General features: G+C 42.5%; 1 protein-coding gene across 1 annotated transcript; it reads left to right on the plus strand.

Moving 5' to 3' along the window:
* Nucleotides 1-1,159: 1,159 nt before the first annotated feature.
* Nucleotides 1,160-24,913, plus strand: specc1la (sperm antigen with calponin homology and coiled-coil domains 1-like a). Its single transcript, XM_032578790.1, has 16 exons — nucleotides 1,160-1,509; nucleotides 8,914-9,067; nucleotides 9,156-9,279; nucleotides 9,977-11,625; nucleotides 12,350-12,557; nucleotides 12,800-12,873; nucleotides 13,393-13,568; nucleotides 14,479-14,642; nucleotides 15,184-15,332; nucleotides 16,155-16,245; nucleotides 17,574-17,663; nucleotides 17,743-17,902; nucleotides 18,122-18,224; nucleotides 20,512-20,628; nucleotides 20,708-20,767; nucleotides 21,485-24,913. Exons 2-16 carry the CDS (start codon nucleotides 8,951-8,953, stop codon nucleotides 21,572-21,574), a joined length of 3,372 nt encoding a protein of 1,123 aa, XP_032434681.1. The 5' UTR covers nucleotides 1,160-1,509; nucleotides 8,914-8,950; the 3' UTR covers nucleotides 21,575-24,913.
* The last annotated feature ends 1,249 nt before the right edge of the window (nucleotides 24,914-26,162 follow it).

Consider the following 26,162-nt stretch of genomic DNA (forward strand, 5'->3'; position numbering starts at 1 on the left):
AAGTAAATTTTGGGGGGGAATGTTTTCTATTTTGTTGGCCTAGAAAATTCTTGTAGTCTATTCTATATAATAACAAATTAGAAATTGTTTCAAAAAACTTTTATGCATTTAGCTAACTTTAATGAATGGATGTCTCCAAGTCTTCGCCCCACCCCCAAGTAAAACGCTGCTGAACTATTAAAGTAGAATATTCCACATTAACTTTGATGACACCATCAGTTATTGGGGAGCACTGCTGATCCACCTCATTTGCTTTTGCCGCTCCTCTTCAATAATGATCTTTGCCCATTATGAAGAGATGGTTTGAACTTTCTTCTCTTTGCTCTTTGGTCCTCCTCTGCATACATAAAGTTTCCTTTTCGCCTCCAATGGGATTTGGGGCTATAGTTCATATTATTTGGGGTTTTGATATCCTAATCAACTGCCTTCAGTTGTAAAAACAATACAGTGTTGCTGCATAACTGTATGAAAGTAAAAAAAAAAAAACAGGCCAAAAATCCTTCCAGCTACACAGCATCCAAAACTAGAGAGAACAAATTGGTGAAACTTGCAACTTTGCAAGTTTGAAATTCTCATTCCTCACTCAGTTGTGGTTATGTTGGTCAGACTGGCATGAACAGCACTCCCAAGCTGATCCCACCAGTGTTCAGAGAGGCTGAGGTCAGGATTGCAGGCAGGTCATTCCATCCCATCCACTCCCAAATACTGAAGTTAGTCTTTGATGAACCCCACTCTGCAGGTTGGGGCAGTGGCATTCTGGTGGGTAGAGTTCGATTACCAATAGTAGAGATATGGGACTTCCTCTGTTTGCAGAATCACATATCTCTGTTTCTGGAATTCAATTTTTTTTTCAGCCCTTAATGATGACAAATATTTTTTGTGAAGGAGATGATGCCACAAACCATAGCACTGCCTTCTCCAAAACCTGTTGGAACTGTCTTTCTAATGTTATATTTAATGTCAACACAATTGTTACAAAAAAGAAAAACACAAATTTCCTTACTTTTTATGTTAAATTTCATCATTTCAGATTGTAAATGAAATGTAGTTTTATGTTTATATATATATATTTTTTTTTCCAAGTGTCCAGAATATCTTCATCAATCCTTTTCCTCAGTTATGGATTTTTTTTTTTTTAACACTTTCAAATATATTTTACGGTAGTTGTTCCAAGTAGTATTATTATTAATTTAGTTGGTTGGTTGGTGAACATTTCTTGGTATGTGATTCAGTTGTTTTAACTATTACAAAAGCGCTGTGTCAGATTTCATGATGATGTTTGAGAGTCCGTCCTGTGCAGTGATGCTGAGCGGATGAAACCAGGGACCCGGAGGGAAGGAGGCAGGCAGGCAGGCGGAGAGAGGATCCTCCTGAAAGAAAGAGGAGAAGAGCCGAAGCACCGATGCTGCCTTCACAAGCGGTGGGACCCGTGGACTGTCAGCGGCTGCAAATGGATCTTCGTCGGGCTTTAATCAATTCGTCAAGTTGGAAGAAATAGGAGAACCAAAGGTAGGGTCTTTGTTTTGGTCAGTTTGCTAACAAGAAGGCTGTCTTTTTCACCCAGACTGTGCTAACACTGCTAGCATGATGTTAGCATCAACAACCTAAAGTTCTCCGTAACTCGCTCAAAAAACAACCACGTCCCTTCTATAAAATGCAGCAAACGTCACGAAAACACTACATTTCCACGTTCGTATCTTTTTGTTTTTAAAAAAAGAAAGTCGTTATATCTACTGGAGTGGCTCTTAATTCAGCTGTAAAGTTAGCCCATTTATTTCGAAGCTAACGCGTAAGAACTTCACAATAAGCGTGTGCTGCTGTCACGTAGCTTCTCCATGTGGAGAGTTTTGCTTTTAGGACTTTAGTGCGGACTGGTAGTGAACAAAGAGTTCACTCTTTGTTGACCTCTGCTGTGAAAGCAGCTTTAGCTTCAACTTTATTCGAAGTTTGTTGCTTGCTTTGCCTAAAGTCAAACCATGCGTCTTTATGTAAGCTTAAATTTTAATTTAATACTTCAATTGGTTGTAATTATCACATATACAGAATAAGTTTATAAGGGGTTTTTGCCTACGTGTCTTTCTTTGTGCTTTTATTTAGAAAGTAAAAAACCAAACAGGAAGTTTAACTCCTGCCTCACAGTAGAGCTAACTAGCTAGTGAGGTTCATCTTAAACAGCTTCTCCTGATGTTTTTCCTATCAACAGTGACCCTGTTGCCTTTACACATCACGTATGCACTGGTGATGAACATGTTTATACACTTCTGTGAGCTGCTGTTAGCTTGACGGCTAACTGTTTGCTGTGGTTCTTCTAATGTTTGTGTTGCCAACGTAAAGGTTTCACTGGTACCTCAGAAAACTCATCAGTGTCTTATTGGTGGCCTATAGACGCCCATCTGATGGAGCTTATTATTATGGAAATCCTGTCTCCTACTATCCAGTTCCTTTGCAGTACTTAAAGTATAAATAATTTATAATTTAAATTATTTACACTCCACAATACACACTTGGACTACACTTCCAGAAGATAACATTTTAACTCTACAGTATTCATCTTAAGACATTCTTTGATAAATTTGTAAGATTTTTATTTTGGAATCCACTAAAAGATGTGCTTTAAATTCTCCCACCTGAGCTGTAGATTTCTGCATCTCCTCCAGTTACCATGGACCTCTTGGCTTCTTCTCTGAATAGTGCAATCCTTGTGTTATGATTTCACATGATTTCATTAAAAGTGTCAGGGTTAGAGGGACTGAATGCAAACACACACTGCACTTTTCAGATTTTATTTGTGTAGCGTTTTGGCGACCGTGCGTCATTTTGAAACGTGAAAGTTGTGAAATGTGAATACTTTTCACAAACACGATATACCTTCCCCAGACGTCCTTACGCTCCAGCCGTAAGGCAGTGAAATGCCGGCGGCCGTCTCGTGACTCGAGGCTACATTGCGAGCAGAAACGTGACATTCCAGCCCCTCCTATTAATAACGCCATGTAAATTCAGTCTTGGACAACGTCTGCTCAGTCTCAGGCAGACCGATGCCGCCTTGTCCCTGCACAGTCGCCCCTGTAGAGTTGAAGCGTGAATTATTTTATTATATTTTTGGAGGCAGGGGGGAGACGCCGTCACAGGAAGCTGATGTTATGGCCAGGGCATGCCTCCCGCAGTTAAAGCATGAACACTACTCCTTCCCACCTCCACCTCCTCCTCCTCCTGGGCTGTTTTATTCCCTCTTTCCCCCCAGTCCCATGCTTTTGTTCAGCTGTCTGTAAGAGAACAGTGCTCTCTCTTGTTGCTTTGGAAGTCTTGAACCGGGCTCCATCGCATTCATTCAATACTTGGATCAGGTACTATTGATCTAAATTAGGTCAAGTGTGTGTGTTCTTCTGACCACAAACACTGGCCTGTAGATAGCTTACTGGTTACACACCTTTAGCGCATGTAAATAATCCTGCTGGGAACACTTCTGTCAAATCATGCTAGTCGACAGTAGAGATGCACCAATCTGATATTAATATCTGTATCGGTACCAATATTGTCAGAAATTGTAGATCTGGTATTGCTACGTGTCCGATTCATAAGGGCGGATCTATTCAGTCTAATTATATGCTTTGTGCTTTGAGCGACTACGCTTTATTATTTATTTTGACATTATATTTAGAATTTGTAATTGCACTTTCTGAACAATTTGAAAGAAAGTTTGTTGCACTTTATTTTTTATGTTTGACCAAGATAGTCGACTTGTCTTTCTTTTATTGTTACGTACTTATTTTACATTGGCCATAAAATTGCACAAATTGAAAGTATGAAAATAAAATTGCTTAATGGAATCGCTGCAATTTTGGAGAAAAAAAAAATGCATGTTTTTCAATTAAAAAGTTTTTGCTCTACAATGATTTAGTTTTTTCAGTCATATATATTTAGCTGTATTTCACAAAATGGCAACACTTTTTTTCTCATCACGAGTCACATGATCAACAGCCAGAAGTTACTACTGGAGAAAACAACAAAGAAGATGACAGGAAGTGGTAGGAGGATGATGGTTGATGATGGAAAAACATTGTCTAGTTTTTCCTAGACATTGCGCAGCTCACAGCATCATACAGTTCATAAAAAGTAGTGTGTCAATCCGATGTGTTGAATCCATAACTTTTTCTGTAAAATTGCCGCAGCAACGCCCGAGCAAGACCCCGACGTCTTCTCTGGTTGGCTGCTAGGTGATGAGCACTGAATTATAAATATATCATGTGACTGTTTACATCCATGGTTGTGTTACTCCTAATTGCACTGGCGGAACAAATTAAAGTTGTGTAGGTTTTACATGTTTGACCAAGCTTGTGAACCTGTTGGTGTATGTGAGTTTGCTGTACTGGTGCAGAGTTATCAAATACATTTGTAATTCAGTACATTTATGTTGGTTATAAAAAATTGAAGAATCATTTTAGACAGTTCAGCAATGTCTTTCAAGCCTCAGATATCGGTATTCATCGGTATTTGTATCGGAAGTGAAAAAAGTGGATCGGTGCATCCTTAGTTGATAGTTGTGGACATTTCGACGTTTAAGTAATCACAAATATCAGAACAGTAGATTCCTCATTACATGCATGTGGTTGTGCATTTACACATACTTGCATAAATACATATGTTTCCATGTAAAGCTTTGTGTTGATGGCCTAGCCCTGCAGGGTAAAGAGAGAGAGCGGAGCGTTTTGCAGTGTGGGAAGGGAAAAGCCTGCTCACTGCGCCTCATTTATCTGCTCTGTTGGTCCCCAGCGATCGCTCCCACGTCTTTTCAGGCCAAATCAAAAGGGCCGCGCTCCAGCTAACAGCTCTCCATTTCAGACATCTGCCTTGACACACATTCAGCTATTCAGAGAACTGGCTCGTTGTTCAGTGCACATGTCAGTACCTCTCTTTCCTGCCAAACTTGCGAATAAATTTGCAGATAATTGCAGGCGTAGAAGCATAACTGTAAACACAAGTGGAGCAATTAGATGCACAAAGACCGAGGAGGTCGTAAAGAAACAAACATGATGATGATGATGATGATGATGACTGGTTGTGTTGTGAACCAAGAGGCTATGAGGAAAAGCTACTGCAGCAGCTGCATTTTATATTAGCTATGTCCGACTTACTTTTTCCCACCTTATTTTCTTTTTTGATTTAGAGTAAAATAAATAGACGTCATGATTTCCTTTGTTCCTAAGACTTTGTAGATCTATTTTATAAGCTTTCTCTTGTAGTTTTAACCCTTTAAAAAAAAACGTTCCTCACAATAAATTATTATTTTTTTGGCTTGAATCCCAAGACTGTAAAAGAGTTTCAGCAAACGTGACTCAAATCCTCACTGAAAGCCACGGCTGCAGCGTTTCAGCTGTTGATCTTTCTAAATTCTTTAGGTTGGAATTTGCCGGCGATCTAATTGTTTTTCCTGAATATCTCCTTCTGATCTCACCCAACAAATCCTTCACTTCATTTCTACAAACAGAAATGGAGCCAGCAGTCATTTGTCCATGACAGCCCGAATATGGTAACTGGGGAAAAGGGATGACCAGTCTTCCAACACAAGGCTCTCTGAAGCACAATATTCTTTCCAGCAGATGACTGGTATTTTTTGTTAAATCATTCAAGTGAGTAGTGAGATCTTTAGCTATATGTCTGAAAGAGCCTTCCACAAATGCATAATTCCTTTCTAACATATGTTATTGGTGCTTTATTGCCAAGTTGAGCTATATGTGTTTTCATGAGACACAAACTCCAGTAGATAAATTCATATTTTATGTTTGGTAAAATGTTCTGGAAGTTTGCTGATTGTTTCACAGCCCAATTCACAAACTTTGTATTTGGACCTCAGTGGTGCTTTTTTTTCTTCTTTTTTTCTATGGCCTGTATAATGGTAACCACATGAACAGATTATTGGTAGGCGATATGGATTAAAAAGTTTTATCCCAATATTTTGTGATATTATTGTGATAACAATTTAAAGTGTCAACAAGAACTATTTATTATTTATTCACCAATTTGTTTTGGTCTAACATGAAATTCCACTAAAATACTTTAATGTTTGTGGTTGTAGCATGAGAAAAAAAAAAGTGGAAAAAGTTCCCTGTATGTATTTTGGTCTTTATAAAGCATTTGTTGCTTCATGTTCACAATAGATTGTCATAAGATCTAACACAGTGGGACTAGCGGGTTTGTTTCATGCTGCAGTTGAACGCCTAGCAGCTACATCCCCATTCTGATCATTTATAGAAAAAACAAATCTTATAACTGAAGAGTTTTGAGTATTAAAAGCAGACCACTGAATGCAGGAAGCACCTGGACTTCGGAGACGCATCTGAAATCCATCACTGCTTGTGGTTTTTAAGAAAAGTGCTTTTATCTGCTAAAGTTATTTCTGAATCTATTGGGAGAAAACGTTGGCAAGAAAATGGCAGATTTATTCCCGCGTTCACCAAAATTTGCAGAATTGCCACAACATTGGTGGCCTCGTCGGGATAAGTGGGCCAGCTTCCTGTCTTTCTGATTTAGTGCTCGTCTCATTTATATTTCTGTCCAAACAAACAATTCTTATTGAGGGGGAAACAACAACAACAGCACTGACTCAGATGTAGATTGTAGCCGAGTTTCCTCTGTTAAATAAATCATTTCAGCTCAGCTTTTCATCTTGAGGGAAATCTGAAACATTTTATGTTGATCTTCTTTGTCTTCTGTTGTGTCCTGGCTTACTTTTTCTTCCTTTTGTGGCATCAGCAACCAAGAACAACTTGCAGTGTTTCTGTTTTTTTTTTTTTTTTGTGGGTTTTTTTGTTGCACATGTTTAACAGCCCCAGCCAAAATCAACACCTTGCTCACCGCCAGATAAACTTTGTTTATTGGGGAAATGAAAAGCCCTCCGTCCAGGCGTTTGATTTGAATCATATGTTGCTAAACTAAAGCACATTTCTAATGAAGCCTAATTGCTCGATTTGCCCAGTTCAAATTGTTATTAGGAGCATTTCATCTTCTAAAGGTTTTACAATAATGGTATTGATAAATTCCTCACTCCTTGGCTGTCGGATGAAAATCAGTCGTTTTTTTTTTTTTTTACCTTCTGAAACTCACTGCCAGCCTCGCTGCTTTCAGCGTTCCATTTGATCTGTGGAGGAATCTGGATTTCCTTATTTGGTTCTGCTGATCTTTTAGAAGAAACACCAGAGAAATGCTTTTCTCCCTCATTTTCTTTTCATTGAAATGACCAGGTTGTCAATCTGACTTCTTCTGACATTTTGAACAGTAACTACTTTGAGGTTCCTGTGCTCAGTGCAATTGGTAATGCTGCTGACAGGAACGCGCCAGTCTGAACTGGATCAACTTGACACCTACATGAGAGCCATCTGGTGGAGGTCTGGGGAAGTCTTCTGCTGCTGTCAGACATCAAATGATCCTTGAATAAAGGCGGACTAATTAAGATAATTGTGCTCGACCCACTAACACTAAATGATTAGATTTGAATGGAAGCAGTTTTTATCACCGGCTTCAGATAATCACTGGAGTGACTGAAATAAAACGTTGCTGGTTTAAGTAACGTCAGCGACGTTACAACAAGGCCTGTCGCGATAACCCGTTTTGCTGGATGATAAATTGTTCCGGACGTTTTTGTGATAAACTACAACGTTGTTGTTTTGAGACCATTTTTAAAGTACTGTAATGGTGATGACGCAATGATAATAATTTTTTGAGATCAAAAAAGTTTAAATTCTAACGAACAATTAACACTGGAATATTAAATATCCAAAAAATAAATAAAGTAAACAACAGAAACAATGAATCAAATTAAATATAAAATCTCTGCAAACAAAATTGTCCTCCAAAAGAAGGGAGCGAAGCTCCAGACTGAAGACGTTTCTCATCCTATGTTTGGTAGAAGGAGATGAAAGTGAAAAATTAGAAAACATTCAAATGGAAATTATTGAGTTTGTTTTAATTGATCATTAACTGATGAGGTGAAATGAACTTATTGATAAGTTAAAACAAATTAGTTGATTAATTGCAGCAGGCCTGTCACAACCACAGAGTTCAACGCGTTTTATCAGGATTTTACCTAGTGAGTTAAAACAAAGTAAAGAATCACTTCAAGCTGGAAGGAAAATGGCGAATGTAAAACCTTTAAAAGAACAATAATCTGCAAAATACTGAAAAATAGCTACCCACAGCGTGATGTTGCCACCACAGAGGAAGCGTCTTCTTCCTCGTGTTTTTAATTGGAAGGATCTACGGCTGCAACTAACAATTATTTTACTCATTGATCTGTCGATTATTCTGTAAAATAAACTAGCCAGAAAAAGAAATTGGCATATTCTGCTAATTTTTCATTTCAGTATTTTTTGCAATGCATTAAAATATATATAATTAAACTAATACAAATTCTCTTTTAAATAAGAAATAAACATTTTATTGTCTAAAATGCAATAAAAACAAGCATGTATTTATGTATGTATGTATGATTTTTTAATATGTGTAATTTTTTTTTTAGTTCTGGCTTATTTGCTGCTGAGTGTTTTGTTCTTTCAGCAAATGGCCTTTTTTTCCTTCGTATACTCCAGTTATTGATTAATTAGTTGCTAAATTCATTGACAATTATTTCAATAATCTGTTCATCATAATTAAACTAATTAACTGTTTCAATACTAGAAGTGTCAGAGTATAAGGAGCTGAATACAAATGACACTTTGCACATGTCAATTTCCACTCATTTTTCAGCAGGTATAACTACTTTTACCAGTTCCGTATTTCGGGGGAGGAGATCCTGTAGTGGGAGTTGCTGTGGGGGATTTTGTCAGCTTCCAGAATTCCTTTCTGCTGGAAAACTGGAGCTGCCACTCTCCAGGCAGTCTTTGACTCCAGCTTTCTCCTCCCACCTTCCTTTTGTTTCAGCTTGAGCTGTAAATGTGTCAGCATCAGAGAACTCAGCATGAAGAAGTCGGCCCGGCCAGCGGCGAGTAAGGTCAGCGGGGAACGAGGGAAATCGGAGGCCGCCGGCGCCGGAAAGTCCTCAGCCAAAAGTGTCAGCGCCGCACCTCTGAATAAGGTGAAACTCGCCGTGTGATGAAGGACTTGGCTCCATGTAGCATCGTTGTTTGTTTTTTGGTGTGATGGTGTTGGTTTTGTTCTTTCAGGTGAAAAGCAATGATGATCTTTTAGCGCCCATGGCCGGAGGGAATCCTGTCACCAAGACCAAGAAGACTGGCTCCATTGGAAGTAGCTCTACCAACCAAGAAATCAAGCCAAAAACTACATCAGGTATCCCACAGTCAATGCAAGGGACAGTATAATGGAAGATCCCATTTTTAGAGCTTTACATCATGTTGTAATGGTATTCTCTCACCAAAAACATACCTGTTGTGTTGCCTTAATTCTTTAGTGCATGTTTGAGAAATCCTGTAGTCTCCCCGTGGCAACCGTTCAGGGTGCAGAAACACTTGGTCTCACTGGGCGTTGCCTTCAACGCAGCTTCTCCTCAGAGCTCAACCCTCACAGAGCAACTCATTCCCCAGTGATTCCCCCACTCAGCTCCTTCAGACTAGCCAGCAGCAATTAGCAAACACCTGGTGCCCAATTTCAAGCCGTTAAATTAGGAAGTCAAATTTCTTTCAAATCATGCTTGATATGTATAGCATTTTTATAACAATTAAAATAAATGTAGCTGCTTGATTGAGCTATAAAATGTCACAATGTGCCTAGAAAACGCATAATACTGCCCCTTCAATAAAGTCATCCAATAATTCATTATTACCTAGTCAGGTTTTCACATTTCCTGTCAATTTGGAAGATATTTTTAACCCAAAAACACAACGGGCTGCTGGTTGACTCCCCTAGCAACCTTATTGCTGGGAAAATCCTGGGTAGTCAACATCAGCAAAACGTCACAAAAATACATAATCCTGCCTCTAATTACCTGTACTACACGTTCCACGTCTTTCCCTTTCTGTCTTCAAAGGGTCTCTGTCCAAGCGTACATCAACGGCTTCCAAGGAACCAAATTCTTCGCGAGATCGCCTTCGGACATCAAGAGGTTCAGCTGCTAAGAAGCAGTCGGCGTTGGGCAGCGCATCGGGGGATGTATCCTCGGGAAAACGCTCCCGGAGCCAGACTGTGGCCGAATCAGACGGCCGCATGAGCAAGTCCAAATCAGACGGCCAGATCAGCGATAAGGTCGCTCTGGAAGCCAAGGTGAAAGATCTGGTGGGTCTGGCTAACAGCAAAGACGTGGAGATCCTCCACCTCCGCAGCGAGCTGAGGGACATGAGGGCACAGTTGAGCCTGGGGGGAAAGGAGGCGACGCCCCAGGAGCAGGAGGAAGAGGAGGCTGGGGAGGAAGAGAAGCCCCAGGTGTCAGCCATCACAGCCGCTGATGTGGAGTCCACTCTGATCCTCTTGCAAGAGCAAAACCGAGCCATCCGAGAGGAGCTGAACCTGCTGAAGAGCGAGAACCGCATGCTAAAGGACCGGCTCAACGCGCTGGGCTTCTCCCTGGAGCAGCGGCTGGACGGAACTGACAAGCTCTTCAGCTATTCGTCCTCCCTGAGCCCTGACCTGTCGGCCAGCGGCGCGCACGGCGACACGGCCAGCGCCGGCGCGCTGACATCCTCGGTGGAGGGCTCGGCCCCTGGCTCCCTGGAGGACCTGCTGACGGGTCACCAGCACGGCGGCTCGGCGGACAACCTGGACAGCGAGTCCAGCGAGGTCTACCAGGCCGTCACGTCCAGTGACGACGCCCTGGACGCCCCCTCCGGCGCGTCCTCCTCGTCCGAGTCGGAGTGCGCCCCGGGCGTGGTGGCGGCGCGCTCGCGCAGGGGCAGCAGCGGCGACACCAGCGAGGTGTCGGTGGCCTGCCTGACAGAGCGCATCCATCAAATGGAGGAGAACCAGCACAGCACGGCGGAGGAGCTGCAGGCCACGCTGCAGGAGCTGGCCGACCTGCAGCAGATCACCCAGGAGCTGAACGGGGAGAACGAGCGGCTCGGCGAGGAGAAGGTCATCCTCATGGACTCGCTGTGCCAGCAGAGCGACAAGCTGGAGCAGTACGGCAGGCAGATCGAGTACCTGCGCTCGCTGCTGGACGAGCACCACGTCGCCTACGCGCTGGAGGAGGACATCAAGAGCGGCCGATACCTGGAGCTGGAGCAGCGCTACGGGGACCTGGCCGACAACGCCCGCTTCGAGAGGGAGCAGCTGCTGGGCGTGCAGCAGCACCTGTCCAATACGCTCAAGATGGCCGAGCAGGACAACGCCGAGGCGCAGGAGATGATCGGCGCGCTGAAGGAGCGCAACCACCAGATGGAGCGCATCGTGGAGTCGGAGCGGCAGGACCGGGCGGCCCTGGAGGCGGCGCTGGACGAGTACAAGGCGGCGGTGAGCAGCGACCAGGCCGAGCTGGGCCGCTGCCGGGCGCAGCTGGAGCAGGAGAGGCAGCGGGTGGCGGAGCTGTACTCGCTGCACACGGCCGGCGACAAGAACGACATCTGCCAGCTGCTGGAGGGCGTGCGGCTGGGGAAGGAGGAGGCGGAGGCCAAGGCGGCCAAGACGCAGGAGGAGCTGGAGCGGGCGCACGGCGAGCTCGGCCGGCTGCAGGAGACTTTCTGCAAGGTTAGAGAGTACGAGGTCAAAGGTCAGGGAACGCGAATGGGGTCGATCTTATTTGGTTTTATTAGCGCTACAGTGGAAGGGCCAGAAAACAAATAACCAATTAATCGCATGATGAGTTAAAATGATCTCAATAATTTCCCTTCTGATTATTAATAACTGTTTGAATGGCAATTCTGTTTTCAGATTCTGTTTATTGGAATTTCATGTGATGAACTAATAGAAAGCAATTCTGTTTTCAGATTATAAAGTTATAATCTGTTATCTATGGATTTTTTTTGTGTGTGTATGTTTTATTTAATGCTTTTGGTTATGTTTTTTTGTTTTGTTTGTGCATATTTAAAATATCTTCCAGTTCTAGAGGTAAGTGTTCTTTTACAAGACTGAAGTTTATTGGTCTTTCAGAGTGTGAACCTGCGTTTTTATGGCATTACTTGAAAATGTTCTCAAAACAACAATTTTATTGTTTATCACAATGATAATTGTCTTACTTAGGGGGCTTACTATAAATACATACCGTTCTTACAATTTTAAAACTCCTTATAGTTCACTCCTCTATGCAACTTTCTATTAGTTCATCACATGAAATTCCAATAAAATACTTTAAGGATTGTGATTGTAAAGTGAAAAAATGTTTTTTAAAAAATCAAGAGCTATGAATATCACAATGATCCTCTGGAATGATTTTGTTAATCATTTTTGACGAAGGTTTCTGCTCTTCCTGCAGCTGGACGGTGAATACAGGGGCTTCCAGGAGCAGGCGCAGCGGCGGATCACCGAGCAGGAGGGCGCTCTGGAGAAGCGGCGCGTCGAGCTGCAGGAGAAGGAGACGGAGATCGGCGACATGAAGGAGACCATCTTTGAGCTGGAGGACGAAGTGGAGCAGCACCGAGCCCTGAAGCTCCATGACAACCTCATCATCTCGGACCTGGAGAGTAAGTGGCCTCACGTCAGACTGTAGTTATCTAGAGAATACTAGATATTGAGATATTGTAGTATTCTAGAATATCTGGCGTGTATTGATTTTCATACATAAAATCAATACATGGCAGTTTGATTTTATGTACGAATAAGTTAAACTTTTTACTGTACATATTCTCTGAAAACTATGGACTTCATAGCATTTCTGATAACCTTGTAGGCTTTAGTAAAAGGTATGTTGTTGTTTTTATTTCAGACTCTGTGAAAAAGCTGCAAGACCAGAAGCATGACATGGAGAGAGAGATCAAGACTCTTCATCGCAGACTCAGGGTAAGCACAAAGTTTGATCCTTGAACAGCAAATTGTTCCCCGAAGGCCTTTTGGAAAAACATTTCCGCTGTTTTTATGCATCACGACATGCGAAAGTTTCACATATCAGTTTTACATTGTATGAATTTATCAGCTTGAAATGCTGGCAGAAATACGTCTGCAGTTGTGGACAAACGGAGTTGAATCTCTCAAATAAGAAGCAATAAAATCGTTTTCACCTGGTGAACGTATTCATTAGGGTGTTCTCAGACTGTTTATATTCAAATACATTAATAATATCAGCTAACTTTAGTGGAAATATTAACTTAATTAAGTAAACGAAGCTTGGTGCCAGTGCTCATAAAAAGTACACCACCACAAAAAGTCAGTTTTGATTCAGTGATAACACTCTGCAAACTGCAATCTCAGCTGCTTTGTTCAGTGTTGACAGAAAGACATGAAGAGAATTCATCTGAGCTCGATGAATCGTGTAAATATTTACTCCAGCTCCTTTATCTTGTTGTGTGTGTTGGCGTGCAGGAGGAGTCGATGGAGTGGCGCCAGTTCCAGGCCGATCTGCAGACGGCCGTGGTCATCGCCAACGACATCAAGTCCGAGGCGCAGGAGGAGATAGGAGACCTGCGGCGCCGCCTGCAGGAGGCGCAGGAGAAGAACGAGAAGCTGAGCAAGGAGCTGGACGAGGTCAAGAGCCGCAAGTAAGTGAAAGCTCAGGAGCAAAAACTCCTCACAATGATCAGTCAAGTGGTGGCGCCCCCAAAAGGGGGCAGGGGTCCAGAGGTCCAGAGGTCCAGGTCCAGAGCCCCCTCTTGAAAAATGTTGGCCACTCGCTGACCCTCCAAGAGACTCCTGTTCAGGTCATAGAGAGGCATATAGTAATTTTCTTTGATTAGGACATAAATGGAAAGTAAAATAAATAAGTAAATGTATAAAATAAAAAATAAATATTAGGATTAGGGCCACTAAAAAAGAAATTCTGACTTTCATCTCAGAAAAAATTCTGTTTAAAAATATTTTATGTTTTAAGTCATTTCAGCGCTGTTTTTCTGTATCAGATTGTTTCTCTGAATTCTACCTTTTTTTTTCTTTTTTTGCCTGATGATGTTTTTGCAAATCCAGTCTTAAAACTCAAATCTACCAAATAAATCTGAGGCAGGCTTTCAAGAGTGGATAAAGTGCAGGTTTACAAATCCTATAACACAGAAAAATTCAAATTAATAAATGAAATGTTCTTGCAACTCATACTAATTCAAATTCTTCAACATTCACATGCGATTATGTGCATATGCTAAACACATAAATGACATATACCTAAGAATCTTTGGTTATTTATTTGGACTTTGACCCACAGATGGACACAGAAATAGAATTGAGAAAAAAGTCAGAATTCTTTTTCTTTTTTTTTAATGGTGTTGATTATCTTCCATAATAATTTCAATGTGAGTTTTTTACTTGCCCAGTCTGGCCATCCCTGTGAAATCTTTCTAGGTGTGGCCACTGTAATCATATCCGTCTGCTTCTTTGTCACATTCACTTCTGTTTTTCAAAGTGCTTGTGTGTGTGTGTGTGTGTGTGCGCGCATCGAGCTGAGCCCTGTTGGTTTTCCAGGCAAGAGGAGGAGAGAGGCCGAGTGTACAACTACATGAATGCGGTGGAGCGGGACCTGGCGGCCCTCAGACAGGGGATGGGTCTCAGTCGGAGATCGTCCACCTCCTCAGAGCCGTCGCCCACCGTGAAGACGCTCATCAAGAGCTTCGACAGCGCCTCGCAAGGTACCGCTGCGTCTGAACCTGCTTCGCTTTCCTCACTCCGTCCGACCGACGCAGTCGTCTAACGTTTGCATATCTCACGCTACGCACAGACACGTTGCCAAAGCAACACGCAACAATGCCACTATATGTCTCAAGATTCAACACCGGAAAAAAGAACAACTCAACCATTTCCCACACAAAGAACAGAGCATTCAGTCAATTACAGCTTTATGTTGTAGATTTGATGTTTATTTTGCGATTGTTAATAAGTGATTGCTGTGGTAGATTAGCTACAGCAGCTGCTAGCTAATCTACCACTGCAGTGGTTGATTAGCTGATTTAAACACCTGCTCTACTGATGATCTGTCAGAGTCGGTAGTCATCTCCCTTCTGGAGGCGTTTTGCCGCCAAAGAGAGGTGGGGGTGGAATCTTACGCGCACAACTTCATGCTGTAAGAGGTGTATAAGTTATTTTGTTTCTTTTTCATCTTCTTTCACAGATGTGAGGATGGATTCTAAAACTTTTTCTTTTTTTCTTTTGCCGTCCTCTGTGTTTTTGTAGGCCCGCCCTCTAACGGCGCCGCCGTCGCTCCGACTGCCTCCGCTCCGACTGCCGTCGCTCCGACTGCCGTCGCTCCCCCGTTACCTCGGACCCCCCTCAGCCCCAGCCCCATGAAGACCCCCCCAGCAGCTGCTGTTTCACCCATGCAGGTGTGGAAAACAGAAATGGTATTACTGTAGTGTTGACATAACAACAGCTTCACAAATACACCGACTGGCCCCTCATTTCAATGATATAGTTATTAGTTATTGAATATATCAACTCTATCTCTGTAAGCAATTTGTAAATCATGTTTGGTGTCTGGCTATACAATGAAACATTTTATTAAATAATAATAAAAATGGTAAATATTTAATTCAAAATTAAATAAATAAATATGGTTGATAAGACATAATTAATAAATACTCCACCAAATAAATAAATACATTTTTCCTACTTGGGAACAGTTTATTTTACCAATAGCACTTAACTTATTTATGGCATTTTATTTTCCAAAACTTTATTTTATTTTTATTATTTCATGGGCTTATTTGTATTTATTAAAAACTTCATTACTTATTAGCGTTTTTATTTCAGGCTCTTATTTCACTGTATCCTATTCGAACTCTCTGTGGGAGTGGTCTGCTCAGATTTCTATTAATGATGAATATCGTTGGTTATCATGAGCGGAAGGATGACACAACTTCAGTAATTAAAAAAAAAAAAAAAATTCCCAAAGTTTGAAATGATGATTTTTCATATTCGCATGAGTGAAATTTTTTTTACATACAAACTCAAATATACATAAAGACAAGTGAATAAATGTCCCTTAGCAAGATTCACTTGAGCAGCACAGGTTTTTTTTTTGGTTTTTTTTGTAGCCTTCAGTGATCTTTACTTTACTCTGAATGGATATCCGATCTTTGTAATTGGTCCACTTCTACTCTTGGCAGCCTTGTAAATCTACTAAAGTGCATGTTTTGGTATTTCAGAGACACTCCATTGCTGGGTCTATCGCGGCGACCAAACCCCTCTCATCGTTGAGTGACAAGAGACCCAGTTACACAGACATGACCATGCCAGGTAAATACGCTCTCCGCCCTGCAGAGTCATTCTTCTTCACAGCAACACCTCCAGAGATTCTGCAGTAGTTAATTGACTTTCTGTAGAATATTTTATGTAATATTCCAATGTTTTTGAGGCTCTACATTTTGGGTTTTTAACCATCTGTGACCCATAATTACGGAAAGGACATGAAATGAATTCCTGAAATACGAGTTTCACTTTCAAAACGAGCGGCAAAAAGTCTTCAACTTTTTCACAATTTAAGTTTTTTTTGTTGCAGCAAAAAACATTTTTTTAACTTTTAGGATACAGCAAAAAAAAAAAAAAAGTAAAAAAAATTCTCAAATCTTTTTGCACTTGTGAAGTGGAACAAAAACAATGCATCATTTTCAAAACATTTAACCACAAAAAAGCTTAAGAGATTAGCATGCATTAAATTAGCTTTCTAAAATAATGGCTTGTGTCATTTTTTTTTGTTGCCAAAAGATAATTTAGGCAAAAAAAAAAAAAAAAAAAAAATATCACTCTTAGCAAAAAATGACTTGGGTCATTATTTTAGGAAAGTGACAACACAAAATGCAGCAGCTAGAATAGTTATAATCTAATTGTATTGATATGCTTTAATGGCCTAATCAAAGTCTGCGGTAAGAGTACGAATGGCAGTCCGTGCTCACTATTCACCCAATGTGAACGAGACAAAGCCACACAGGAGAATGAACGAGACCTGAATAAGTGTTTAGCTATTAAGCTGATGATATGAAAAAATGGGAAGAGTGTGAATACTTCTGCAAGGCGCTGCAGGTGCAAATGTGAAAAAGCACTAAATACTGTGCTGTCAAGTAGCGTCACGTCATATGTTGTCATGGAAACAAGTCTGAATAGCTTGATCCCTCTTGTATGATACAAACGGGATCGCTTTTCTCCCGAGGCTCCAGTCGGGATTTATAAGGATTCTACGCAGAGCAGACGATGAGAGGGCAACATGAAGGACGACTCTGTCCCCTCCGTTCCCTCTGTCCACTCCATCCCCTCTGTCCCCTCCGTCCACTCTGTCCACTCCATGTGGACAGAGTCCGTCCACTCTTAACTGCAGCGAGCTCAAGTGTTTTCTGCGAACGTGCAATCTTGGCCGTAGTTTCCAACATTTGTTTACTTTTTCAGTGATTTATTGTTTTCTTGGTGAGGGAGGCGGCTTCGTGCCTCTGTATTCCCTGAACTCACAGGAACTGGAATGTGGCTCTTAGCTGACCCCCCCATCCTCCCCATGTCCCCGGTTACATCCACTTTTTGGGAGGAAGTTCGTCATGCAATCACTCAGCGGCGTCGATGTTGTCATGTACCCACAGCTGAGCACCTCCTTAGGGGAGCCCCGACCAGCCGACCGCCTCCCGTCCTGCAGAGGGTCTCCAACATCGACTCCACCAAGGCCATTTCAGGTTGGAGACGTCAATCAGAGTTAATGTGATATTTCAGAGCAGATCCGTTTGAATCCATGCTGTGATCTGTGTCCCGTAGTGTCGCGGAGGAGCAGTGAGGAGATGAAGAGGGACATATCGGTGTCGGACGGAGCCTCCTCCACCTCCCTCATGGCCATGAGCGCTGCTTCCTCCCCCCTCTCCCTCTCCTCCTCCTCCCCCACTGCCTCCGTCACGCCCACCACCCGCAGCCGCCTGAGGTACCGTCACAAATTGTGCTAAACGAGAAGGTTGTGCGAAGTTCCCGTATCTGTCCTGTCTCAGGCGTTCCTCGTCTGCGTGAAATCACCTGATAAGTACAGAAGCGTTGCACCCAAATCACAAAAACTCAAAAAGCGAAGGAAAGCTGAAGATGTTTGCCCTTTTGGACCTTGAAATCTTTTCCCTGCTTATGAGTCTCTTGTCTGTTTCTCTAACAGAGAGGAGAGAAAGGACCCTCTGTCAGCGCTGGCCAGGGAATATGGAGGCTCCAAGAGAAACGCTTTGCTCAAGTGGTGCCAAAAAAAGACTGAAGGTTATCAGGTATGAGAACCAACTTGATCTAAACGGAGGGTCCATTCACACCGTCCCTGTTTGTTCCGCTTTAATCAAACTCCAGTTTGTCTACCTTTAAAGTCTGGTTCGTTTGGGGAGGTGTGAACGCGTAGTGGAACTCTGATGCGGATCAAAAAAGTGAACTCTGCCTAAAAACCTTGGTCTCAATTCGGTTGAAGTGAATTTTGGCGCAGTACGAATGTATATGTGAACGCCAAGCGGACTGGGCGCAGACCACTCCAAAAGCAGGACGTGTTGTACGGCGCAGGGAATTCTGGGTAAATCCAACCAAAACAAACATACAAGTCTTGCTCTGGTTGGAGAACTGGCTCGCTGCCTTCCACCAACGACAACAGAGGAATCCTAAAACCGCTGAAATGTGACGCTTCTCCATTTTTGTTCACATTTTGTGAAGAAGGAAGTTGCGATCGGTGTCGTCTTTAGACGTTTTCTTCGTTTCCTTCAGTAGTTCTTGCTGCAGCGCCACCACAGGCAAGGAGGGGAACAGTATTTTCAAAGGTCCTGGGTCTTTTGACACAGTGCAGTGTGAAAGAGAACCACACCAGCTGAAAATGGAACAAATGTCCCCAATCGAACCAATTCTACCCAACTATCAGAGTGAAAACACCATAAAACAGCGTTAAATAAATACGTTCAGACGGCTGTAGGGAAACTCACAAACAGCACAACTCAACTCAAACCCCACAGGTTGTTAAACAGTCTGTTTACAAGGAGAATGTTGGAGAAAACTCTGTAAGGTTTCTCCAAAGAAAGCTGCTTGAAGCCAAACACATGTCAAGTTATTGCACCTTTGGTAGCTAAATTCTTATTCCTGCCCAAAACATCACCAGTGACAACTCTTTCCTTTCGTGTGTACCGAAAAGTTAAAAGATTATTTTTTTAAAAAAAGAAAAGATTAAATAAAATATGCAGCGCTTTTCCGTTGCATCTGTGGCAGACTCTTATCTTCTTTCCAGGACGTCACTTCCCCACATCGCTGGCTTCATGGTTTCTTAAGTCTGAATCTTTGTTAACCTTAACTTTTATCAACATTCATGTATGTAAAAGGTGTGGCAGTCGACACGTTGACACTCTTCTTTCAACCTGACAGTTTGACGGCGTTTCGGGGGAAAAAAAACCTGGGACGTAATTCTAGATGTTAAAAGTTGGTTGATGTGCCTCTAAGGATGGCAGCTGTAGCAGCAGTAAAACGTGGAGTTGATTCTGAGGTCTGAATCCAAATGCAGGTTGCGCTTTTTAAGTTCTTCTTCATCCACTCCACTGTTTTGTGTTTCTCTCACAAAAGAAGTCCCAGTAAAATTAGAGATGCAAATTATCGATTGATGAGTTAACCTAAAGTTTTCTCTTGTGTCAAGAAGACCCATAGTCTTTGCATAACATAAGATTTTTCATAATATACTGAATTAAAAATATATATATAAATTTTAAATTAAATTGTAACATTATTTTGTGACAGCTGTATTAAATACTGACTGAATAAACAGTTTCTCCTTCCCGTTCTAGTATGACCCCGCCATCTTTGTTTCTGCATCAGCCTGCTCCGCTTAAGGATGGCCAGTGGCGCCCTCTGCTGGATGGCGGCCACACTACAACAATAAAAACAGGCCGAAATGGATATTGGTTAAACGAGTGGAACTAATTTCAATCTAATAAACCATTAATCGACAATTAATTGTAAGTCGATTAATTTTTTGCACCCCTACCTAAAATAGGTTGATATTTCTTGGTTGTAATTTGATTAAAAAAGTAAAAGGGTGATTATTGTGTTTCCGAGGTATTTTTGTTTGTTGGTATGGATGGAGAACTGGCAGCAGGTTTGCCTCAGCAGTAAACAGGTTTGATTATGTGACTCAGAAAATGCCTGGGAAGTTGTCACAAGAGTCGTTTTCTTCCACATTGAAGGGACACAGGTCACGGTTACCATGGCTTCCTGCGTCTCTCCAGGAAGTGTGCAACATTAAGCACATTCTGCAAGTAACAAACGGACAAAACAGCGATGAGCCAGAGGGTGATGGGTTGTGATGTTGAGGAGATTGAAGCGTGCGATTACGGCGAATGTTTGCTGGAGGCTTTTATTTTTCCGTGTTTTTTTTTTTTAAAGGTTGAGGCGATGATCGATGGCGGATGAGTTCTGCCTGTGCCGTTCAGATCGAGTTGCCGTTTTCTGTCAATAAATCCTGAACTTTTCCAGTTGTTATGAGAATAATGTTTCCAGAATAACGCGGCACCGTTTAATCGCCGCGCCTCTTTCCAGAACATCGACATCACCAACTTCAGCAGCAGTTGGAACGACGGCCTGGCCTTCTGCGCCTTGCTGCACACCTACCTGCCCGCACACATCCCATACCAGGAGCTCAGCAGTCAGGACAAGGCGAGCAGCGCTCCCTTTACATGGCTCCATTTCTACATTTGTACTTGTGACCTAAAGATGTCTCCCTTTCTCTCTTCAGAGGAGAAACTTCACGTTAGCTTTCCAGGCTGCAGAGAGCGTTGGCATCAAATGCACATTGGTAAGCTCCGCAGACAAGCTGTTACTCCAAATCCACTCATACCTTTTTTTTTTGTTTGGTTGTTTGTTTTTTTGTATTTTTCCCGGGGACAGTGTGTAATCTTTACAAAAAGAAGAGATGCCTTACACCAGATTTAGCTCCCAGCTTCTCTCTGATAAGGATGCACCGATCTGCTTTTTATATCTCCGATGTCGATCCGGCACAGAAAAAAGCTGCGGAATTGACTTGAGACATTTCTTTTTTCTTTTTTTTTTTTTAAACAGAATTTATTCTGGGATTATAATCAGAATTCAAAGGAAAACTAAATCAGAACTCTGAGATCTATTTTAGTTCAAAATTAGATTGGAACAATTTCTCCACTATAAACATTGTTTGTAAGTTGATGAAAACAGTTTCCGCTTCACATTGTGCAGGAAACCATCTAGAGAAATGGTTCTGCCCACAGTTTTCACTTAGCAGATCCTTCTCTGGCAGGTGGAGAGAAAGCTTTACCTAGAGATAAAGAAATCCTCGTTCAGACGCTGCTGTTGCACGGAAACAGGTGCATCAGAAGACTTAGTTGCCTGGAAACCTCTCTTGCAGGGCGGATATGGTTTTAACCACTGAGTGCAACAAAAACAAACCCCAAACTAATCTCTGGTCTTGATCTGTCGTCTTTAAGGGCCACGCTTTCCCTCGGCCTCCGTCTGTTTCAAACTGCCTCCTTGTCTGTTGCAGGACATCAACGACATGGTCCACACGGAGCGGCCCGACTGGCAGAGCGTCATGACGTACGTCACCGCCATCTACAAATACTTCGAGACCTGACTCCCGACCGCAGCGCCTCGCACCCGCAGCAGCACAATCACAGTCGCGACGACGCGCCTGGCAACCGTTACACCTCACCGCCCCGACCCCACCACACGCTACTAGCTATTAGCTGAGCTTGGACCTCAAGCAGCTGGGGCTCGATCACACGTTTACCGTTGCACTAGTAAGCCATGAGAAGTAACCGATCGAAGCCGGGTCTGCGCAGAATCCGCTGGATCCCCTGGGAAAAGTCCAGAAGATCCGTGGATCAGGAGCTGCAAAAGAAAAATGTCAGTGCCTTCTGTTTTGGCTTGTGTTGTTTTTGTTTCCACGATGTTTATGAGGAAGTTGTTCCAACCCCAAATTCACTCGGAAATTCTCGAAATTTCTTTCGTTTGGTCGGAACGTTAAGCGGAGTTTACATTTCATGTGTGTTTTTTTTTAATGCCAGCCCGCAGCGTTGGTTGGTTGGTTGGTTGCCTAATCTTTTGAAATATTCCTTTGGACTTGTTTTGCACCAAGTCTTCCAGACATGACAGTACGATGCAGATGCCTCTCTTTCAGCGGATAAAGTGCCTGTGAGTTTAATGCAGGAAAACCAAGAAATGAGCTCTGTGTCGCTTTGTGAAGTTGCCAAATAAGTATCATAGACTTCTAGTTGTTTTTTGTTTTCGCCTGCTATAACCAGGATAAAGTGATGTTAGGTTCTCCAGCTCCATCACCCAGTATAAGCCACACTAACTCACTCTTTATAGATCTGTGAAAGTTGATTCATATTCATTTAAAGTTGCATAAATATCCTAAAGCTTTCCTGATGGCTGTGTAACTTGTCTCCACTGTTCTCACTCGGCACACGGAGCGCACGGCGTCATTCCTTCAGAACCAAAGCGTGAGCAGAGTGCCGTCCTCAGCGGAATGTGTTCTGTGGAAAAAAAATCAGGCCTCGAGTTTGAGGGAAACGTCTTGGAGTCATTTGGATTGATGCGCGTTTTTCTTTCCTAATAATTGGAAGGGATTATCTGCGCTTTGTTTGTGTGTGTTCTTAATGCGAGGTTCGGCGCCGGGTTCAGCGTAAACGCCTGACTCGGGCCAAAGGAAATAAAAAAAATCTGCATTCCAGCGCCTCTAATGATTAATAACATGCTTTGTTTTGTAGTCAGAGTAATCCCAGCTTGTTCTAGAAGGAGGGTGTGGGGGGGGGGGGGCAACAACTTTTCTTGGTTTTGCAGATAGTTGTGCGTTTCTCTTTGGCAGAGTCGTGTTGTAGCTGCAGAGGTTGTGTAAGTTACCAGCTGGCCGTCACCACACATTGCAGACTGACCTAATCCTGGATAGCGATTAAACCGCCCAAATATCAAATTCTTCTCTGAACGAGACGTTTCTTGTGCTTCTAAATGACACAAAGTGACTATATAATCCATTCTGCAACTAACTATCTGATTTTTTTTTCTTCTTTTCTTTATGTTTGTGTCTTTCCTTAGCATAACTATTGCACACTCGTGACGCTGTGTGCCGTTAGTTCACTCGAAATCCAGCCTGCAACCGTTTAGTCAGGCTGTCTGACTGCTGTGGGCTGCCTGTGCCTCACACACAAAGTTATTATTTTATTTATTTGCATAGTTTTCATGAAGTCATTACTTGAGTGTCTTACCTATCTATGAAGTTATTGCACACACAGCAAGTAGCTGCACTGAGATAAGCTTTTTTCTTTTTTTTTTTCTTTCTTTGTATGCCACACTAATGTTCTTGCCTTAAGAGTCGAGCCGAGGCCTGCGCTACTGACAGCTGGACACCAGATTGGAAAGGACGTCCTGAAACATGCGAGGCTTTGTCTTTTGCCTTATTGAGAAACTCTGACATTTACTGTGTAGAGGTTGAAATCTGTGACTGTGTATTAAGGTCGTTGTAAAGAGGAGAAAATAAAAGCTGTGTAAATTTCCGCCATAAAAGTTCTGAAATTTTCTAGGAAAAAATAAATAAAACAAGGACATTTCTGAGGTCCACAAGTCAAAACTTTGCTAGGAAAAACTCTGGAATCTTGAGATTAATCTCAGCAAAATTCTAGAAAAAGCAAGAAAATGTCTGTTTGAATAATTGAACATTTTCTAGGAAAAAAAACTAGAAATTTTTAGGATTCATTTTCTAGAAAAACTTTGAAATTTCACAGTTTGAAAACTCAAACTTGCTTGGAAAGTTTCGACAAACTCAGAAATCTCCACCGTTTCTTTCTTTCTAGAAATTTTCTGAGGTCAATCTCAAACTGTGAGTTTTTTGGTAGAAATGATCTCTCCCCTTTTTTCTGTCTACAACATCCCATCATAAGAACCACTCATCTGTCTCCCTGATATCAGAAGAAAGGGAGAGTACACACGGTGTCAGTCCACCTCCGCCAGCGGTATCAATAGCAACAAGGAAAAGCACTATTTTTGCCTCTCGGATGTGGAGGCTTGCCAGGTCTCATCGCCGCGGAGCGTACATCTGCTTTAGACATTCAGCGATTTAAAGATAGCACAAGAGCCTTCAACAATGGCTGCCTCTGCTCCGCGTACAAGATGGAGCGAGTTATTTACTGGCGTTGGAAGGAATTGGCTTCTTTTCACGAGCGGGGTGGGGGGAAAGTCGGGTGTGTGTGTGTGAGAGAGAGAGACAACGTGGTGCTGATTATCAGTCTAAACTCTAAAGTTTATTGCGGCGTGTTTTAATTCCACCGCCGGCGTTTTACTGCTCCTGACAGGAATCTGTGGGATTTGAAGCAGAATGTGTGTCTGGTCACGCTTTATTGGTGCTGGGACGCCTTCTTCTTTTCTTTCTTTTTTTTTTTTACGAGGTCCAGCATGTGCCGACGTGGAGTGATTGATGGACTCTGAGGCCCCGGCCTGCTGAGGAGGGAGCAGACAGCTGGCGAAAGCCGGGAAGCGCATTCCAGCTCCCCGCGATGCAGCAGCCGTCCGCGATGGGCGCGTCGCACAGCTTGGGGAACTTTAAACGGTTCCCTTTGCGGCGTATTGTTCTGAACAGGGAGGTGGATCCTGACAGGTCGTCTCACCACGTTTGTGTTCGTTTACTTGAAGAATCCTTTCGAGATTTCCACTGAACCTGCTCTAGTTTGCCTCCTTTGTTTCCCACGTTGCTTTCTGTCTTTCTTTTTTTTTCTTTCCAGTCACTGACATGTATTACTGAACATTACGTTTGTGAAAGTCAAAGCTGAAAGAATCAGAACTGAGTGTTTGTGCGAGTGTAAAAGCCACTAAGCTACAGTATTAAGGGCACACTATCATGAGTATGTAAGAAAATGTTATTCTGTTATTGTTTTATGTTGCTTTTTCTCCTGTAGCTATAAAAGAACGTTGAAAAGTACTTTTTTGTCATCTTTATTTTGTTTTAGTTGTTGATAACTTGGGACGGGTCAGAGTGTCGACATCTGGGCTGGATTTAGAAAAGGCTGCGGCCCCGGGCCCCAAACATGTAGCATGTTTTATTGTGTAATGTGTATAAAAGTCATAGAACATGGTAACACATTTCCCAAAATCATACGAGGTGTGTTGTTGTAATATCGTTACATTTTTATTTATGTGTACAATACTCTGATATCGTCACCTTATTATAATAACGGCATTAGTGTTTTTTTGTTTGTGTTTTTTGCCAAAGGTGCTTTTTTTTCCCCCTTTCTTTTTCTTTTCTTTTTTCCCCAAATCATCTGGCAATAAAAAGGTGTCTTTCCTTTTCTTTTATTATTATTATTATTCAAAAATAACTTTTGGCCCAAACAAAAGAGTCTTGGGTTCTTATTTTAGGAGGGTGGCGATATTTGAAAACTCCAAACATGTAATGCATCTTTCTGGGACCAAAATGGAGCCATCTGACTTGGGACATTTTAGACCTGGTGACCTGCCTATTAATGTACTGCTTTCGTTTAAATCATGTTTTTTTTTTTTTTTTTTTGGATAGGCCACCAAAACTGGCTCCAGCCCAGGGGCCCTTATCCTTCTAAAATCCTTCCTGGTCAACAATAAGAACAAAAAATATGGCAGTTATAGAGTATTGTCATAAAACAATCTAAATGCCATCCATCCATCCATCCATCCATCCATCCATCCATCCATCCATCCATCCATCTTCTTCCGTTTATCCGGGCTCGGGTCGCGGGGGTAGCAGCTTCAGAAGGGAGGCCCAGACTTCCCTCTCCCCGACCACTTCTTCCAGCTCTTCCGGGGGAATCCCGAGGCGTTCCCAGGCCAGCCGAGAGACATAGTCCCTCCAGCGTGTCCTGGGTCTTCCCCGGGGCCTCCTCCCGGTGGGACGTGCCCGGAACACCTCACCAGGGAGGCGTCCAGGAGGCATCCTGACCAGATGCCCGAGCCTCAACTGGCTCCTCTCCATGTGAAGCTGCTCTACTCTGAGTCCCTCCAGGATGACTGAGCTTCTCACCCTATCTCTAAGGGAGAGCCCAGCCACCCTACGGAGAAAACCCATTTCGGCCGCTTATATCCGCGACCTCGTTCTTTCGGTCGCCCACATTCAGGCGAGGGAACACTGTCCAATCACTCCATAAGGAGTCTGACCTCCAGTTGTAGTTAAAATCACTTGTGAATAAGCTTGTTCATGC

The sequence above is a fragment of the Xiphophorus hellerii genome, chromosome 12 (assembly GCF_003331165.1).
Source record: "Xiphophorus hellerii strain 12219 chromosome 12, Xiphophorus_hellerii-4.1, whole genome shotgun sequence".
In the NCBI taxonomy this organism is placed as follows: domain Eukaryota; kingdom Metazoa; phylum Chordata; class Actinopteri; order Cyprinodontiformes; family Poeciliidae; genus Xiphophorus; species Xiphophorus hellerii.